The sequence below is a fragment of the Psammomys obesus genome, unplaced genomic scaffold (assembly GCF_907164565.1).
Source record: "Psammomys obesus unplaced genomic scaffold, mPsaObe1.curated_primary_1811, whole genome shotgun sequence".
NCBI lineage: Eukaryota > Metazoa > Chordata > Mammalia > Rodentia > Muridae > Psammomys > Psammomys obesus.
The window spans coordinates 17,062,408-17,082,409 of NW_026596109.1; the positions used below are offsets into that span (position 1 = coordinate 17,062,408).

Below are 20,002 nucleotides of genomic sequence, written 5' to 3' on the forward strand. Positions count from 1 at the left end.
CTAAGTACAACCTGCTGAGTCTGTTTTTATTGCTGGTGTTTATATGATTTGGGGGTTGCCCACTCTGAATTGGACAATGAAGAAGGGGGCTTATCACTAATAGCCAGGACATGAAAATAACCTAAATATCATGCAGTAGATAAATAGATAATAAAACTGTGGTTCATGAACACTATTTACAGGAATACTATTCACCTGTAAAGAAAAATGAAATAAAAATTTTTTCAGGTAATGAGACTCCTAGAAGCAGGGGTCATGGAGACTGAAGAGGACACCCTCTTAACTAGACTTGACTCCTAGAGGAGTGAGGGGAACACCAACTCACCCACAAAAACTTCATCCCCAAATTTACCCTGCCTCAACCCTGTTGAGGGAATGTCCTACCAATGTCTGGCACAACCTGAGACTCATCCCATGGGAGACAGCCAACCCCTGACACAATTAACGATACTCTGCTATGCTTGCAGATGGGAGTCTAGCATAGCTGTCCACCCAGCAGCAGATTGAAACAAATGCAGAGACTCACAGCCAAGTATTGGGCAAAGTGTAGGGAGTCTTGTGGAAAAGTGGGGGAAAAGATAGAAGAACAGGAAGTGCCAGGAGCTCTACAAGAAGACCAACAGAGCCAACTAACCAGGGCCCAGAGGGGCTTGAGGAGATGGAAGCATCAGCCAAAGACCATGCATAGCCTGGACCTAGACCCCATACACAGATGTAGCATACGGGCATGTCAGGCTTCGTGTGGGTGCCCTAATAGGGGAGTAAGGGTGATCTCCGACAGTGACTCTGTTGCCTACTTTCTGATCACTTTCCCACCCCCCATGGGGCTGCTTCACCAGGCCACAGGGGAAGAGGATGTGCTCAGTCTTGATGTGACTTAATGAGCTGAGGTGGGTTGTTAGGGGAGCCTCCTCTTATCTGAGGAATAGGGGATGGGAGTTGGGGGAAGGGTGGAAAGGGGAGCAGAGAAGGAAGGAGGCTACAATCGGCATATAAAGTGAATAAATAAATAAATCATTTAAAAATTTTCAGGTAAATGGATGGACCTAGAAAAGGTTATATTGAGTATTATTCACATTACTAAGTAAGTATATTGAGTAAAGTAACCCAGACCCAGAAAGATATTGTGGCATGTTCTCTCTCATCTGGGATTCCTAGCTCCAAATACTCAGATGTGAAAACATGGCTTGCAGTAGCCACAGAGACCATAGGTGTAGGAGTGTGGGGTGTGGAGTCGGGTGTGGGATGGGTGCTGGGGCTTGGTAGGGGAATAGGTGATATATAGTGAAAAATAGAAAGATGGGGGACCTCTAGTTGGAGAGCAGGAAGGTCAGAACAGAAGGAGGGGATGAAGGACAAATAATACCAAGGTTGTTTGAAAAGCCACAAAGAATCATTTGATACATAAAATTATACAGAATGTCTCTCTCTCTCTCTCTCTCTCTCTCTCTCTGTGTGTGTGTGTGTGTGTGCGCATGTGATAAAGGAAGTTAAAACATTCAGGCTGCAATGTTTCCCACAAGAACCATAGGTCAAAAAAAAATCTCAGTACAGGGCACAAAAAAAAAATTTCTCCTTTGAATGGTGATCAGGGTAGTCCAAGTGACTCCCCAAACATATAGATTATTAATATAGTCATTGGTTGCCTCTCAGAGGTTGAGGCTGGCCCCTATTGCTGAAGATTCCACACACTTAGGATACAGCTGGAGTTGACCTGAAAATCTTTCCTGTGGTCTAGCTTCCATCGTTCCAGAAAAAACTACACAATCTGCCAAGAAGGGGAAGCCATTAAACAGTCCTACCCATAGGCAACACCTATAAACCACGACTATGACCAGCCCAGAGAGATACCCAGGAAGGTGCGATGTGTGGCGCCCACATGGCGGTGGTGACCTACACCCATCTGATTGGACTTAGCGCCCATTCGGCAGGAGGAAAGTCAGCCAATGCTGGAGGCCTAGCCAACCTCCCAGGTCTAGTGGGCTCCTGGGTATCAGAAAAGATTCGACTATCAGCATATGTTAGACCAGCACGATTCCTTCCTACCTTCTAACCTGCCCTTGCACCCGCAGGTCAGTGTGGCTTTCTTCCCCTCACCAAGCAGGCCTCTCTTACAGCAACTGGCGAGCACCACAGACAGGCACAACCGAACACGGTGCAGAGATTAGCACTGTGGTCAGCCCAGGCCCAGTGCACACACCCACAGCTCCTGCGGCTATAGCAGAAGATGCAGCGAAAAGGTTATAAGAACGCCAGAACGTCCGCTGCGACGTGGCTCTCCTAGAAACGGCTGCACAGACAAGGCTGGAACAATGGCAGTATCAGCAGACGGGGGAAAGTTTCATGGGGTTCTACCCCTAGACACAGAACCATAGGCGACTAGTCTAAATATTTTAAAAGAAAATTAAACAGGATTTCATTTTCATATTCACAGTATATTTCTAATATTCCCCAATATATGTCTTAAATATATTTTATTCTAGAACTTCTTCGTTTCAGTTTTAGGCATGGTTGCTGAGGTTCCAATGATGGACCATGAGCTGCTTTGGGAAGTAACCACTGCTTCATCTGTTTTTCTTTCAAGTATCATTAAAGTATCTAATACCTACAGGGCTAGAAATAACTCTGAATGTAAAAATTTAAATAACTTCATCAAAGATTTTTTTTATTTCAGAAAAAAACAAATCTTCTAAGTTAACATATTTAAATAACTCAACTAAAAGATGGTGTATCTGAAATAAACTGAAGGTATTTTTCACCAGTACCCATTCAAATACATATACTCTTAATAACTACATCAGTTTATCTCCTTGTCAAAATCCTAACTTAGATACCAGAATATCAAGCAGATGTTGGAGCATTTGTCATGAATATTGGAACTCTGACTCATGACAGTCCCATGAAACAGATGCCCTTCTGACCATCCCCTGAAAGGTGACACCATCACTGCTTGAGTTAGTGTTTGCTGTGTGATAACTTAAAATTTGCCTGCAGAATATTAAATATTAAAAAGCAGAGAGCTTCCTCACTTCATGTAGAAGCCATTTAAAAGCTCCTGTGTCTATGCTGAGAGTAGGACAAAGCACTAGAGAATAGAGTGTGTCCCACTAATGCTTGGTGGCTCTAAGCCTTGAGGGATTCATGGCCTCATTTAGGACTAGGTGGAAAATCAGAGCACCTAGGCTCTCTGCCCATTGGCCACTGTGTATGGTGATGCCAGGCTGCCCATCCCATGGGGTTCTCCTCCTCAGCCCCTAGCAATGTGAAAGGAGTCTGGGGTCTCCTATAACCCTTTCTCAGTAAAAGAATTGCCACACCAGCAGTTCTGAGGCAGCTGGTCCAGAAGGAAAAGGCAAACAGTCCCTCAGCACAGCCTAGTTAGCTAATATTGTCCATGTCTTTAAAGGCCAAGATTCTTATCGCTCTGCTCACATGAGTCTGCAGCTGTTTCTAGAATATACAGTTATGTGTACTCTGTGAAAATAAACAGAAAAGCCCAGGCAGACGGTGCCATGGTGCAAGTGATAGAAGTGAAATGTACTGAAATGGGACCTTTCAAAGAAACAGCCATGGGAACAGGGAGCCTCAATTCAAGGTGGAGAGAAGCGGGACCTCCCCCCCTTCTTTACCTTTGAGTGAGGAAATTAAGTTAGTAGCAACTCCAACAACAGAGAAGCTTGAGAAAGCAAGGGGGGACATTTAAGGAGTGGGTGGATAGCACAAGTTCAAATTCCAAATGAGCGACCCGCCCCTCCACTGACTTCTACGGCTCGCACACCCCTGCTTGGGTTTAAAAGCCAGCTCTGTGCTTAACACCTGTGTGACCTCCGGTTCTCAAACTTGGCTGCATACTGGAACCACACTGGGAGCTTTAAAAAAATATTGATGCCTGGAATTCATCCTCAGGGAGTGTTATTTAATTGTGCAAGGGTGTGGCTTGGACACTGAGCAGCTTTAAAGGGCTCCTAAGTGACTATAAATAGAGCAGCTGAGGTTGGGAGCCACTGATGAATTTTCTGAGGCATCACTTCCTTGTTTGTAAAAAAAAAGTATGACATTGAGAGCAAGCACCTTTCAGGATTATTGCAACGATGAAATACGCTACTGCAGACACAGCACTTAGCACCATAGCCTGTGTGAGAAGCTATTGCATCCTCGCCAGGAGGTGCCCTTGGGCAAGAACTTTCTTGTCAATACAAGCCATGCTCACCTTGGCACACATTATGCTCACTCTGTTCATAGCCTGCTGCACACTGGATCCTGTGGGAAGGGTTGGAAGGGATGCGCTGAGGGTCTGCTGGGTTCCTCCGGATGACAAAGTTATTTCGGCCAGTCTGAACTTCAGGGCCAGCAACTGCAGTAGCACTGGCTACGAAGCCGCCACCAGGGACCACCCCACTGGCTGCCATGCTCCTGGCTGCTATGCTTCCGGTGGTGGCACCCGACGATGCTTCCGCAGCTGGTGTTTCTTGCTGAGGTTGTTCATTATTGACAATAATTTGGGCTGTTTTAGGAAGGCAGAGGTATCCTCCATAGTGGTTGACACATTTCATTCCACCTTTGCAAGCGTCTGGGACAATGTCACATTCATCAATATCTGTGGTCAGTAATAAAATAAGTGAGTAGTCTTCTCAGAAAGTAGAGTGTGGTAGAGCACACGTGCGATAGGAAGAGGGACACATGAGGTGGAGACAGATGGCTGTTCTTGCACAGGAAGTCTTACAAGCAAGCTTACCTTTGCACTGCTGTCTTACAGGGTCCCATTCATATCCATCCGTGCATTGCTGAAAAGAAAACATCAGACATGGAGCCGGGTGACAAGGAGTGGCTTCCTTAAGAGACTACAGTAAGAGCTTTATTTTGGTGGTTGGGATCCTAGGGAAACGAGATGGGTGGTCAGTTCCATTCCCTCCCCTTTATGGCAAGTCTGGCTGAGGGGCAGCACTGAGCTCTTTTCTCTTTTTGCTCAGCTGGCCCTAGTCCTCAGTCTGCTTGGGACAGTTGTCCATCACCATCTTATTGGAGTTCTTTTCTCTCTCTTTTGAGACTGGTCTCCCCAATATTTCTGATTGATCTTCTTTATTTCCCACTTTTGTATTGTAAATTTTACGTTAAACAAGGACCAACTGGGTTCTATTTTCTCCCATCCCAAGTTCTTGTGTCTGCGTCTTCCTGAGTGTCTGAGTATTGGAACCCAGCCCACTGCTGCTCAGGGCCAGCCCACCTGTAGCTGTTCCTGTCTCATCCTCAGGCTAAGGGAGCCCAAGCTGTCAGGACTTTTTAAGACACACCCAACATGACGGACACAAATTAACTAAATGCCCTCCATATTCTCTAGGTTACACATTCTTTTCCCAACGTGCAATGCAATGCTCCTTCCTCCTGCACTGCTTGTGGGAGTCAGAGACAGCTGGAGTGCACTATGGACTACTTGCCAACCGCTTGGCCTGGAAACTTTGTCCCTCCTCTGAAACATATCCTGAAGGGACCCCTCACTCTATCACGTGGGCCTGAGTTCTCCTGAGAGCCCCCACCATGCTGTCTCTGGAATAGGGACCTAAAATTTTAGAGCCTCGGCCATGCTGTGTGTCTGTTTGATAATGTCTCTCTATCAATTAGCTCAGTATCTATCCTTAAATCTCCAAGCTGGAACATTCATAACTGTGACTCAGAAGGCAGTACCATTGAAACAGCTTGTCCTGTAAGGACTCCTCTACCCTTGACACTGATTTCTTCATCCTAACACTCTCTATTCTCTGGTGAGGGTTTCGGGTTTTCCAGGAGCTCTGTCCATTTGTCTGTCTGCTGACTTTTTTCTGAAACCCTGGTTCTGGGTCATATGTTCCTTGAGCTTGGACTGTACTCCATTGCTCTAAACCAGCTTAGTTTAACAAAACTTATTGTCCACTTTTTTTTTTTTTTTTTTTTTTACCCTTTATGACATCTACCTGTTGCACCCACAAGCAAGTTGAAAGATTACTAGGATGCTGGAGAAGAGGCTTTACTTTAAAAATCTTCACTTCAGAATTCTTCCAGACTCGGGTAACTTCATGCAGTGCAGTGGTAAGCAGTTAGAAGTTTCTATTAGAGATTACTCTCTGACCAGCATCCAGTTCCTTCCAAAATTGTTCTACTAAAAGTCCACTCCCCATAGCCTCTTGCTCTGCTGGCTGCAAACTTTTCTCTGCAGGACAGAACAAATCTGCCTCCTCCGTAGCCAGACTCCCTGCTCTGAACATGAGCGAACAGTGCCTGCTCTTCCTAAACGGTGTCACCAGATTCTCTTTCTTCACCCCGTACTCCACTCTGCCACTCCAGGCAGCTCGCTGCTGCCCTCCCCTCCGCTGTGGGGTTGCTCGGTGCATTCTGCTCCCCACTCCTCTGCACCTGGCCCGGTGTGAACATTCACTGCAAGGCCTTTCCTCTCCATGTGAGAGGCCTGCAGGCTTTCCTTCCAGGGCTGCTCAGGAGTTGGGCACTGTGGGTTGCTTACAACTTGGCAATCTGCGTTCAGTCAGCACTCTCTGAAACTTCGTCTGTACCCTTCTCAGCCACAGCACCTTCCCTTCCCTTCCAGTCTCTGGGGACCAAACACCAGGGACACAAAGGTCTGGATCTTGCCCACACCCCTTCTGCCTTCTGCTGTTACCAACCCCAGGTCTCTTCTTAGATACAAAACCTCACACTGTTTTGACCCTCCCCGTGGTTAAACGTAATCATGATACTTCAGGCCTTGTCGTTTTGTTTATGTGTTGCAGATGTTTCTTGTTTGTGATTAAAATTGTCACATGTATGTAAATTATCTTTATTTGTGCTGTATACCTGATTTTAAGGTATGTGTATATATATGTGTATACACACACACACACACACACACACACACACACACACACACACTTCAAGATACAGAAGTTTCTGCTCAAAGACATACAGGGACATTTTCAAATGACCCTGTGCTTGATTACATCATAAATGGAACTTCTCTTTTGCGGCGTGCTTGCAAAGATCACCATACTGTCTGTGCTTTCAGCTGTTAGATATTCAGGCTACAACATGCATGCTTTCTGTGTCTCTATTTGTTAAGTTTTCATTTAAGAGATAATTGTTTACAAGATTTTATTAAAAGTTAGACAGAAAAGCCATTAAATTTAAAAAGCTATATAAAAGTTACATATATAAAATATATAGTTGGTCATAAAGGTTAAAAAACGTAGCATGTGTATAATGACTGGCCATCTCCCCAGCCTTCACCTTCCTTAAGTATTGATTTTGTCTTAATAATATTTATAAAAGCTAGATTAGGGCTTCATTCAATCAATTTCATTACATGTATGTGTGTGGGATCGTGGGATCGTGTGTGCGGTGGCTCATGTATGGAAGTTGAAGGACAACTTTTGGAACTCAGTTTTCCCTTTTTACCATGTGGGGTCTGGGATTGAACTCAGGTCGTCAGGCATGGTAGCAAGAAGCTTTATCTGCTGAGCAATGTCACTGCCAAAGGATTATATTTTATTGTTTTACTAGATGAGATCCTTAAACACCCATGATTAGATCTCTCCAGATGCTGAATGTGTTTTCTTCCTGAGTGAAGACTTCACTTGCAGGGTACTCACCATCTTAATATTGGGGAAGAGTATGTTGCAAAAGATTATTTGTATTGAGCTATTCCTCTAAGTTACAAACTTATTATAAGACTCATTCTGATAGACAGATAATTAAATCTATTTACAAATTTCACCATAGCTATGACCCTCAGCCCTCTGGATGCATAGTATAAGCAACCACCACCATTAAAATGTGAGTTTTTCAAAGGAACCCTGTGGGGAAGTGTGGGAAGGGAGGACAATCAGATGTTCTCATTAGTCAAAAGAGGACAGCCCCACTCCCCGCCACCCGCTATAGCCTAGAGGAAGGAAGCATGTATTTCTTAATATTATTATATGTAGAATATGGTTAAAGTTTAGCTAGGTACAGTCCTAACACTAAGGCTATGGGTTAAGATTATATTGTATCCTTAATTTAATCATGATTTTGGTATAACTATTTACCTACTCAGACCCCTTACCCTACTTGGACAAAGTTTGCATCTTTTAAGAATCCCAAATGTTTTCACTGTCTTTGAAAAGGATAAAAAAAAACCCCACTAATTTGAAATTGGCCAAAATTTATTTTAAATAGAGTTTCCTCTATTTGTGGGATACCTAGAATTTAATCCAAACTCTGAAAGCTAAACCTTAACTTTTTCTAATTAAAAAGAAGAAGAAAAGTATTAACCGAAGATTTAAAATTACCTTTTCTAGAATACACTAGAACAATTGCTTCCTTCATTTATTATCTTTATTTCAAGATGTACTGTGTTTTTACTATTTTAATATGAGACATGGCACTTCTGTTACATTAGATAGCAGATCACCACTGCTCCCTGGTTTGTCCCTTCACAGCTTTGGTAACCAGTTATTTTCCCCAATGACCTGCCTTCCTGACCATTCTGCCTGAATTTCACTAGATTCTAAGAATGACCTTCCTAATACAGGGAACAATATTTTTGATGTCCCTCAAAAGCTACACTTGTGCCATTACAACTCCAACAAGTAATACTTGTGTTGTCAACAGTGAGTGTGAACAAACCAAAGGCAGAAGTTACGTCCTGGGCTCTCTTAGCTGCTCTAACCCCACCAGTCAGCAGGAGACAGCCAGACTGAAATGGTGCCTGGTATCTCAACCTCCTATATATAGTTATTCCTTTATTTCTTTTTATATGAGTGAAAAATCTGGGAATATTAGAACCCAGACCAACTGCTTCCTCAGTGGTTGTGTCTTCTTGTACTGACAGTTCATTTTGCCTGGTGTTGTTGCAAGCACCAGACTTGACCCTAGTTTTCCTGACATTCTAATGTCTTTTCTGGTCTGTCCCAAGCTCCAGTTCTTCACTGAGCTACCACCAAGCAGTTTCTCATACCAGGCATTTTCAGGCCTGCAGGAAGAACAGGTGGCTAGGGAATGAGTTGTCCCAAGATGTTAGCAATATGGCTGATTCCTTTGCATGGATGGGGAGAGAAGGAAAGTCCTTGAAGAGAAGGTGAGAGTGAACTAGGCCTTGTTGACTGACAACCCTTAGATGGGGCAAATTCTAAGAATGGGAATCATTATGATCAAATTCATAAAACTATTGAAGAGGGAAAGAGTTGCATATAGTTCTGGTTGGGTTGAGAACCGCAAGGCAGACAGGACTGGCTCTAGAAAGCCTTTTCCTTGAGAGTGAGCAACTAGATTTGATGGCAAAGGTTTTACTAGGCCTCTGAATCATATGGGATGCTATTTGGAGGGGACTCTTGAGCTCTCCAGGATCTGACTGTCAGCCTCTACAGGATTCCTGGCATCTAGTTCTTGAGAAGCACTTTAGACAGTGCTCATGCAGCTTGTCTATATATGGCATCCCAGGAAGCATCCTAGAGAAGTCTCTGCAGAAAGCTTAAGCTCAGGAAACAGTTTGATCAGATGACCTCTGAGAAAGCCACAGTGAAGAAGATGCTTTAGACGAATTCATTTATTACAAGTGACAGCTGGTTATGTAAACAGATGCTCGATGACTACCTGGCTGATGAAGGCGCTGAGGGCAGGCCAGCGGTTTTAGTGACGCCTGAAACCTACCAGGGTGAAGATCGAACACATGTCACCCCTTGCATTAATTCGTGTTTGTTTCTCCAGCACTGTTTAAGGTGCCACCATCACCTTTATGCAAGAGCCAGGGGATCAGCTCTCATGTCTCCATTTGCTTTCTTTCCAACTCTGACCCCTCTTCCATTTCTATAGTTACCATATTGACACAAAGCTTCCTAGCCTCAGGAAAAGGCAAACTTCCTTCTGCTCACATTCTGTGAGCTGCAGGCATACTAGTCAGGTTTGCTTCCCACCTACAAGCACATAGCGACCTCAGGCATGCGCAGGTCCCCTGCCCAGTCCACTACACTTGTCTCACCTGATCGTCTTGGTGGCTATGCCAGGACTTCCTCAAACAACCTGAGCTTAGAACCTCCGTGAAGAGCCAGCAGTAAGCTATTCTCTTTTATAATAGCACAAACATGAACCACCTCTGCCCTTTCTATTTCTTTAGTGATTTGTGTAATCTAAGATAATGTTATTTAAAAGCTTTGTAGTTTTCAACAGTATTTTCTCTGATATAGAAGGTTGAATTGTCCCAGTAAACAAATAACCTAAAGGTCTTTTGATAGTAGAAGAGTTGCCTCTGTAGATATCTGTCCACTAGTAGATTAGTGAACCCTGTCTAATATAAAAGGGGAATATAAGACTGTCTGTTTTGTAGCTACCACTCTTCAAACCATGCTAAAATGGCAGCTCATTTGAATAGTTGCATGATGAACAAAGAAGACATAGTTTTTTTATTTATTTTTTATTTTTTTAGATATTAAGCATGTCGAATTAGTGCATTTAATATGGCTCTACTCTTAAGCCTAACCTGGAGTTAGTTTCTTTGCTTGCTGGCTGTACAGCCTTAAGTCAAGAGGATAAGCTTTCTGTTCTTCCATTCCACCATCATCGGGATATTGTCATTCACCTCACACTTGGTTGCAAGGATGCAAAAATATGTTCACACTGAGGTGATTAAGAATAGCCACCCCAACCAGGCATGCCTTTAATACCAGCACTCAGGAAGCAGAGGGAGGCGGAGCTCTGTGAGTTCGACGTCAGCCTAGACTACAAACTGAGTCCAGGGCAGCCAGGGCTACACAGAGAAACCCTGTCTTGAAAAAGCACCCTGGTTCTTTAACCATCAGTTATTGGGCATACACATTTTAAAAGAGAACAGGCCTAATCTATGATCTTTTAGCACAAAAAGTGGACCACATATGAAAGGCCTTCATAGTAACTGGAGGGCTTAACCACAATGAACACTTTCTACTCAAATGATAAGATTTTGGTGATTAGAAAAAGGATAGAGTATGAGATGAGCAATTCTACAAGCAGTAATATCTACTTGGGAGTCTGAGATGGAAAGATTACACATGCAAGGCTGGACTGGGCTATATAGCGTGTTCCAGGACAGAGTCTTAGAAAAAAAAAAGGGGGGTAAACTCTTTTATTAGATGAATACAAAAGTAGGTAATGAGTTTAATCTTAGCTCACTGAGAAGGTAGTAAGTTTAGCCTGAATAACAAAACATTTTCATTTGAAGATGAACACCACATGCTTTCAGTTTTCTTTATTTTAACGTTAAATTAACACAATATTTTCACTAAATGAATTTATTCACAGTTGTTCTGAACAGCAGAAGGGAACATCTGTGGAATGGGTAATATTCTAGGGATAACATGATGCAGAAGTGAGATAATGCTTATTATTAGTAATTGATATTGGCTCACTTCTGAGTTTTATTCTAAGAACATTTGCATTCTTTTGACCAGGGTTACTTAATTTTATAAATTGGAAAGAAGTAGAAAAATGTGTTTTTCATATACTCACCCAGGACACATGTCACAACACGTGCCAATCATGTCACAACACTGACCTAGAGTTAGAAAACAGCACGGAGGCACGAAGGGCCTTGTCACAGCCAGGTGAGTCCTGCTCCTCTCCTCACATCTTTCTTGGGCAGCGGGAGGGGTCAGATGATAGTTTAGACATTTTATCGAGATTATTTACGCTGATGGAACTAACTGATCAAATATGACTCAGAAATGCCAGAGATGCAAATAGAAGCTGCAAGACCAGAATGCCCACGGTGTATTTCAAATCCACTTTATCAAATGCTGCATCCTGGTGACAGATACACCATCTGCAGGGCTCTTATATGAGTAGAGAGCCTCCCTGAACCCAATAAAGAATCGCTTCATGCGGACAAGCACAGATGAGGCATGAGCTTACATGACACATTCTTATTTGACTTGCGTGTTACTCTTATGCACTGATTCCATTTGCATGTACCCAGGTGGCCAGAGTCCTCAAACCTATCAGTTCACTGAGTGTCTTAGAAACATTCAGCTTACACAGATTTGAATTTTAAAAGTACTCAGTTTTGGCCTTGAACAAAAAAATCATTCTATTTTGGTCTTCATCTCATCTGGAGATCAAAATGCACCTTTGAAAGGACCCAGGGCACGCTATTAGGAATCCTAAGTCTGAATCATATTAAAGGGTTGTTTAATTCATTCTGCTTCGCAAGAGTCTGCTTACACTGGCGGAGATGGGTAAAGTCTTGTATCATAGAGAAACATTCAAATTCCATCACCCCTTACCGTGTATGTGATGGTTTCCTCCGTGTCCTGTGATGTGACCAGCGCCAGAGTCAGCACAGTTAGGAAAAGTGTTTGCAGCATCGTGATTCTCTAAAGGAAACAGGACAAAGAGACGTTTAGTGTCCGTTGCCTGGAAAATCTAATCTCCACCGGTGAAGACACAGACCAGAAAGGGAGGGTGGGAGCCAATTTCCAATCTGCTTCCTCACCTCTACCCCGAACACCAAACACAGAAGACAGGAAGAGAACTTTTGCAGAACTCGTCTTTACCTCACTCCGTCCATCCTGTACCAAGGTTGTTCAGCATGTGTTTATACCACACCCAGGCATTAGGCTCCAGAAAAAGGGGAGTCAACAGGGGTGGGAGGGCACAGAATATTATCAATTCCAAAGACCACTACGTGTCTTCCTGCCCCCGTGGAGGTGGAAAAGGCACAGCATCTGTCAGTTCTCTGGAACCTTCGAGTACTCCCGCCCCATGGCTCACCTCTAGCTGGTGAAGCTCCGAGAGCAGCTCAGCAAAATACCTGCGTATCAACCATGTGACCTCAGACTTTGTTTCCCTCAGGGGAGGCGAGTCCAAAATACCCAAACAAAACTGGAAGGAGGCTCTCTTATTTTCTGGTAGAATACCCTACAAAGCTTCTCACTCACTGCAGGGCAACTTCTGTAGTCCCAACTCTTAAAACTCCGATTCCATCCCGGCTCTGGGCGCGCAACTTTGCCAGATCAGAGCTTCGGACAGCAGCTGCTCAAAGGCACTCTTGCTCCTTCTGTTCCCAGGTCTGCATGCGGTTCAGGCTGCCTACCGTCGCTCAGCAGACCGCGCTACCGCAGTTGATACCAGTTGTGGGGTGCCTGGCCTGAAGCCTGCAGGGAAGTGGGCTCCACTTTCCTAGGTGTGATCTACCAGGCGCCTGTCAGCGAGAGTCGCTGAGCGCTTCAGCTTCCCAGCAGCCCAGGTGCCTCTCCAGTCTCGCACATCAGTCACTGACCCTAGGGACGGCGGGCGGTCACCAGCAAAGCTCTCAGGGCTGGCAGTCAGCGCGCAAACCCTGCCCATCCCAACAGATGTCACCCAAGTCCTGGCACAGGCTGACAGATGGCGTTCCCAGCCCCACACCTCCACCTCCCTCTCCGGTGCCTGGCTGCACAGTCGGGGACACTGTGGGATACTTGGGTCACTCCACCACACTCTCTGGTGCAGCCCCCGAGGGTGCAGCGCACACCCAGCGACCGATCCCGGCTTGGGGCTCCTACCTGGGGGCGGGCCGCGTAGCTCTCCTGCCCCGGCAGCGAAGGAGTGCGCAGGGGAGGGCAGCCTGGTGGGTCTGAACTGGCGAGGTCTGGCAGCAGAAGCAGCCACAGGAGGAGGAGAAGGGGAGGAGAAGTAGGGCGAAGTGGGGCGGAGGAGAGAGGGGGAGGCGCAAGCGCCCTGCCCAGGCTGCGAGCCCGCGGGAAAGCGCGCCTCTTGGCGTTGGGGTCTACGGGGGGGGGGGGGGCTGTAGGCCCCTCAGTTCCTTGATTCACAGGCATTTGAGACACAAAATGTCACTCTCGTGGAGCTTTTTAGGCTCTACAAAATTTTTTTTTTTTTTTTTTTTTTTTTTTTTTTTTTTAAAGTCTGAACAAGTGAGTCCTTGGAGAGTAACTTAAGGCAATTCGTAGAGCTTGCCCGTCACTTTTCATTTCAGATTTTTATTTTTGAGAGAGTGGGGGTGTTCTGATTCCTCAAAGGGTAAAAGGTGAGAATGAAATGCGTTCATTTCTGGCCCTATTCTGTGCTAGGTGTTAGGAGTGGGCCAAACGCAACTCATGCCTGTCTGAGTGCGTGCCTGAGGTGCCCCTCTTCCCACGCCTGTGTGTGTGTGTGTGTGTGTGTGTGTGTGTGTGTAGTTGCTCTTTCAATCTTCTCCTTTCTTATATACATTTCTCATTTCTCCTGAATATTGCTCATCCAAAGTTAAGTTAGGCATTTTGCTTGCATCTTTCATAATAGTGGTGGAATTTCAGGAATCTGAAGAGAGAATTCTCCCCCCCCCACACACACTTCATCAAGTCATACCACACAGATTGCAGCTCTCTCTGAGAGCTTCTCCAGCCTAAGTCTAAGTCAGGCACTTCTCTTTGGCTGCAGGTGTGACTTTTAAGAACAAAGTTACCAAATGCACTTTCAGAAGCAATAGAACCTGCTAACTTGGAGGCAGTAAAGACTTTAACTATCCAGGGCCCCCCCGCAGAAGGGGGAGGAGGTGGGACGTTGGTGGAGATTGTGGGACAGCAGCTGTCAGGTGCTTGCCACTCTTGCGTCTTTGGGGCAGGTGGGTTAACTAGACATTACCAGTGTGGTAACGAACCACCGGATCCTGGACAGGATCAGGATCTCCAGAACGTACTGTGTATGAAAGACTCCGAGGAGTGTGGGCCAGCCGTTTACTACTAAGATTCTGGGAAGTCTCCCTGACCCTGCCAGTCACCAATGACCCCAAACTACTTTCCTTTTTCTTTTTTCTTTTTAAAGGTTCTGTACAATAAAAACACCTCTTTTTGTGTTTGCTTGTTTAAACTCTCTTCAGCTCATTCTTTGGAGCAATACGGTAAGAAAGCTCCCAATCGTCTATCTGCAAGCCAGCAATCTTCCCGTACACCCGGTTGCTGCCTGTGTTTAGGTATGTGATGGGCACTTTGGAGCGAATGCATTCCAGCCTCGTCCTCTCCCCGAGCCTGCTCCACCCAGCAGCTCCACCGTAGCAATTGATAGGAATGCCATCTCTCTTTGTGCTCCCATCCAGGCGGCTCCGGTTCTTTGCTTCCCCTTCGAGATATACTCAGAACGGGGCCATTTCTCAGCAGCTTTGCAGCCACCCTGACTTAGAATTTTCCGTCTGGATTATTGCAACAGCCTCCTGATTGATCTCTCTGTGTGCACCTTTGTTCTCCCGCAGCTGTTGCTGTCAGAAGTTCCCATGAATAGAATCTTACAGTATATAATTGCTTTGGATCTGGTTTCCTTCACTCAGCATGTTTTTGAGATGAACCCTTGTTAAGGAACCAGAAGTTCATTTATTTTATTTTTTCATTGTTGCATGGCCTTCCATTGGGTGGCTGGCTATACCTCAAGTTTTCTGTTGGCTTCTTGAATGGATATTTGAATTGTTTAGGAATGAACATGTTTCGGGCATTCATTTAGAATTTTTTGAGGGGAATATACATGTTTTAAAGTAAATAACTGAGTAGACCTGCATGTTTATCTTTAAAAGTGTTTTTTGTTTCCCAGTCGGCTTTGCTCTGTAACTTTACTGACACTTGCTACTTGACATTTGCAACACTGTCTCTTCTCGTGGCTAAGTCCTTTCTGTGCAGTTTCCACGACATTTCTCTCATGTCTATAACACAGGTTTTCTCATTTGTCTATTGAGAAAGCTTCCTTTTAAAGATGTTGTCCATTTTTTTTTTTGTTGTTGTTGTTGATTTCTTTATGGATTTTGCCTGATTAGTTGTGGAAGTGCTTTTCAGTCATCTTTTTTCCAGTCCTTTGTCAGATACAAGCTGAGCATTTTCTCCATCTTTTCAATGTCTTCCCTCTATCTTTTGGGAGTCAGTGTTTTCAGTTTTGATGAAGTTTCTGGCTTTTTCATACTTTTCTTTTCTTTTCTTTTCTTTTTACTTAAAGTTGTTTTGAGAAAACTTATTTTTTATCAGTAAATTAAAAAAAATACTGCTTTTGTTCAATGGATGGATAAGAGTTTCTGCTTCCTAAGATTTAAAAAATGATGTGTGTGTGTGTGTGTGTGTGTGTGTGTGTGTGTGCGCAAACATGTACGCATGCCACATGTGCAGAGGTCAGAGGACAGCTTGTAGGAGTCACTTCTCTTCTTTCACCACGTGGGCCCCAGGGATTGAACTCAGATTGTCAGCTTGGCAGCGAGTGCCCTTCCTCAGCTGAGTCATCTTACTGGCCCCTTGAGGTTCTTTTGAGGCTAGAACAAGAGGCCCATGGAGAATATCAAACACGCTTGAATAATTGCTTTTAGATATCAGAACATCTGGTGCTCCACCCTAACAGGATATTATTCAGGTACTACTTCCTGTCCTAACACTGTCCTGATGAGTGTAGAGGTGACGCAAGCAGTGAAGATGTTCGATGGGTGTTGTTTTATGGTGGACCATTAGCCCATGTAGGACTACTAAGAGCTGAAAGAAAGCTGTTTATTTTTTATTTTTTATTTTTTGTTGTTTTTTTTTTTAGAGGCAGAGTTTCTCTGTGTAGCCTTGGCTATGCTGGAATTGCTTTGTACACCAGGCTGGCCTACAGAGATCCACATGTAACTACCTCCTCCACCGCTAGGATTTTAGGTTGTGCCACCAAGCCAACTTGTTTGTTGGCTTAACTTATTCTTCTGTGAATAGCTTCTTGGCTTTCTTTTGGAAACCAAGGCAAATCGTGTAAGACCCTGATGAGGTCACTTCATTGAGTGCACTTAAATGTACATAACTGAGTTCCCTAAAACCCCTAAGCTCAACAGTTGTTGTTAGGGAGAAATGGGTTAGTACTAGCACAACAATGGGCAGAAATCAGCTGTTGTGTCTGTGACTGAATCACTGCCTTTGGTAGTGGTTTGCTTCCGTGTGCTAGTGTGTGTGTATTGGTGTGTGGTAGTGACGCAACCACCTTTTCCTCTTTGGGCCAGAGGGTAGCCCATTCTAGTTGTGATGCCAAGACCTCCAGTCTCCAGGCCTTCCTTTGTTTGCTACAGGCCGGCTGAGCGCGGGGCAGCCTGAGGGCGAGGGTAGTGATAATTTCTTACACTGTAGGTATTTTACAAGGGTTAAAAGTGTCCGTAAGGAGAAGACTTTATGACCCCCATGTCACTGTTGCTGCCGTTGCTGCCAATCATGGAGACCTGCTGCTCACTTCTCTGTGCCTTGAGCTTAGGAAATCAAACTCATTGCAGACAAAATAGAATAATGTCTACAGTTTGCATGCTTTGTTTGTATCCCTTCTCTTTTCTGGGATGCTCGAGAAGCAGCAGGATCTGGGCACAGGTCTGTGTGGTTTACTATCTAGGTCATGGGAATGTGTGCCTCCTAATAGGCAGGATCTTAAGGTGAAGCTACGTTTGAAACAGGGTCTTCAACATCTGTAAATCTTTTCTAAAACTGTGAGGCTCTGAGATATTTTAATTTTTTGAATTTAAAAAGTTAAACTAACTTCTTGCTATAATAAGTAGAAATAACCAATGTTATATATATTGAATATGATTTATAGCTTTTTAGCATCATTATGTACCCCTTAGGCCAAAAGGAAACCAAGGCACATAACAACTAAGTCACCTGCCCCCCCGGGTCACACAGCAAAGCTGTCTGCTGGCAGAGGTGGTGCTGTGAATGCCTCTCGGCCTTACTCCCTCCTCTCTACGAGCGGAACTGAATCCAGCAGGGACACAAGGGGGCAGCCAGCTGCAGAGGGTGCAGCTCTCCACCACCACAAGGACTCAAAGCTGGAAGAACAGGGTTGGGGAGAATACAGCTGGACAATGCAATAAACTGGACTAGATAAGACGTTCTGAGCTTAGGAGAAGCAGAGATTTTTTAAAGGCTTCAAGCCCTGTCTGGTGGGAAGAGTTCACAGTTTCAGAGGAGGTTTCTAGATGTTGAAGACAATGTACTGTCAGTGTGCCCCAAGACTCTAATTTTTGAAGCATGTATCTGGGTCACATCTGTCCTGTAAGTATGGCTTTTCTAAGATAGTGCATAGTGGTGAAAGCTAATTGAATTCAATAAGGAACCACAGTGGTCATCTCTGGTTTCTCAGAGACCAAGACATCATATCTGACAGTTATGCCATGTAGCCGAACCAGGTAATGCTGATATCCTCTCATTTCATAAAAGTATGTTCTCTTACACAGGTGTAGAAGGAAAAGTAACAAATGTAGCCAGAATTTGGATGATGAAATGATTCATGTTGTAGAAGGAATGTTATGTAGTAGTATTCTCAGTGGGTTGATAAAAATTGATCACCTATAAGAATAATGCTGATCAGATTATTTATTTTCCTTGGTTGCTCTTCATATTGATGCTTAAAAATTCAATATTTTTGAATTAGCTAAATTGAACATTATGGTCCATGACAATATTCCCTCAATAAGCACACGTATGTTTTTTTTTTTAATTTACTTGTTATGATTTAAGTAAGCCCTTGAATGTGATAGTGAGTACTTTTCAGTGCTAAAATTCTCCCACACTGTATTGTCTTTCATCATTGAACTGAAGTGTTATGTAGAGTCAAAAGAAAGGAATAATTTACCTGAACTTCTAGGAGATCTAATTAGTTTCTTCAGAGAAAAAACAACTTACCAGCCCCCCCCCCCCCCCCGAAGGACTAAAAATGAGACACAGCAAAGTGGTAGCATAGTTTTGCAATGCTAGCACTCAGAAGGCTGAAGTAGGAGGGTCATGATTTGTAGGCTAGGCTGAGCCCCATAGATCTCGCTCTCTCTCTCTCTCTCACACACACACACACACACACACAAACTATTTCTGTCTCTGCATATATATGTTATATAACAAACATTTATTATGTTTGTATAACATACATTTTGAGACATGTGTCTAATGTATCTTGGGCTTGCCCTGAACTTGCTATATAGCAAAGGATGGCCATGAACTCTTGATTCTACTGCCTTCACCTCTCATATTACCAGTGTAATGCTACTATGCTTGGCTTGCCAATCTCTGTCCACTGAGGATAATGTATATTTATGTAATTGATTTCCAAAATGTCCTCTAAACATGAACCCATGTGTTAGAAAATCGACTCATTAAATTTTGTGATGGTTGTACTGAAGCTTGGGCCTCAAAGAATATTGACAAGTTTTGCATTTATGCAAGATTAATTGACTTCAAGTATGTCATTGGTGAGTCCTTTGTTTTAGTGATTGCCAGATGTATCATTCCTCAGAATCTGTTCTGTGAAACTCTCTTCCTGAATGCCAGATGGATATGAGAAAGCTTTCAGTCATCTGGACCTGGTAAATTGTTCTGAAATATTTGGAATTTTATTAGAGGCTTGATTTCATCATAGAGAAAAGAATATCTTGGACAAATAAAAGTGAAATCAATCAGAAATGATTGGAAGCAGTAATTAGAGTTTCCTTGGAGAGATAAAACCATATGATGTAAAGCCCTGAGGAAGATTGCTTTCTAGCAAGTTCTCAGATCCTGTGAGTCGACCTCAGAGGTGGACACAGATGGGAAGCTTTGTTTTGCGTTCAGCTACAAGTGCCCCCTCCCTCTTTTCAGACTTAACTTTTTCGAACCCTCCTCCAGATTGATGAGGTTTCAGGATGGTTGTTGTTACTGAGCATGAAATTATAAATAAAAACCCTCTTAAATGACAATTTAACCCAAATATGCAATTTAAAGAATTGGATCAATGCTATTCCACTTTGTCAGTTTGGAACCTTTCCATAATAATTGGTTAAGTCTTAGAACTTTCAGTGTTCTACTTTGCAATGTTAAAATAAAGTCATTTAAATCATTTATAGGGTGCCAGTACAATGGCTCAGTGGATAAAGCACTTGCTATGTAAACCTGATGACCAGGGTTCCATTCCCAGAAGTCACACAAAAGTAGGAGGAGAGAACCGAGTTCACAAAGTTTCCTCTGACCTCCACATGAGGGCAGTGCCTTGCATGCCCTCACACACACACACACACACACACACACACACACACACACACACACAC

At 43.9% G+C, this 20,002-nt stretch overlaps 1 protein-coding gene across 3 annotated transcripts in view; it reads right to left on the reverse strand.

The window, feature by feature from the left end:
• Efemp1 (EGF containing fibulin extracellular matrix protein 1) overlaps positions 1 to 13,606 on the reverse strand; it is a 61,357-nt gene extending 47,751 nt beyond the window's left edge. Inside the window, exons 1-4 of one of the 3 annotated variants that reach the window (XM_055629096.1) lie at positions 13,515 to 13,606; positions 12,255 to 12,344; positions 4,736 to 4,784; positions 4,211 to 4,597 (exon numbers count right to left, since the gene is read on the reverse strand). In XM_055629096.1, coding sequence (XP_055485071.1) covers positions 4,211 to 4,597; positions 4,736 to 4,784; positions 12,255 to 12,335 — 517 coding nt within the window. In that variant the 5' untranslated portion in view covers positions 12,336 to 12,344; positions 13,515 to 13,606. Of the gene's footprint in view, positions 1 to 4,210; positions 4,598 to 4,735; positions 4,785 to 12,254; positions 12,345 to 12,741; positions 12,884 to 12,908; positions 13,222 to 13,514 lie in introns of those variants that run through there. The other 2 variants (XM_055629098.1, XM_055629097.1) reach the window with 2 other exon arrangements.
• Positions 13,607 to 20,002: the final 6,396 nt, after the last annotated feature.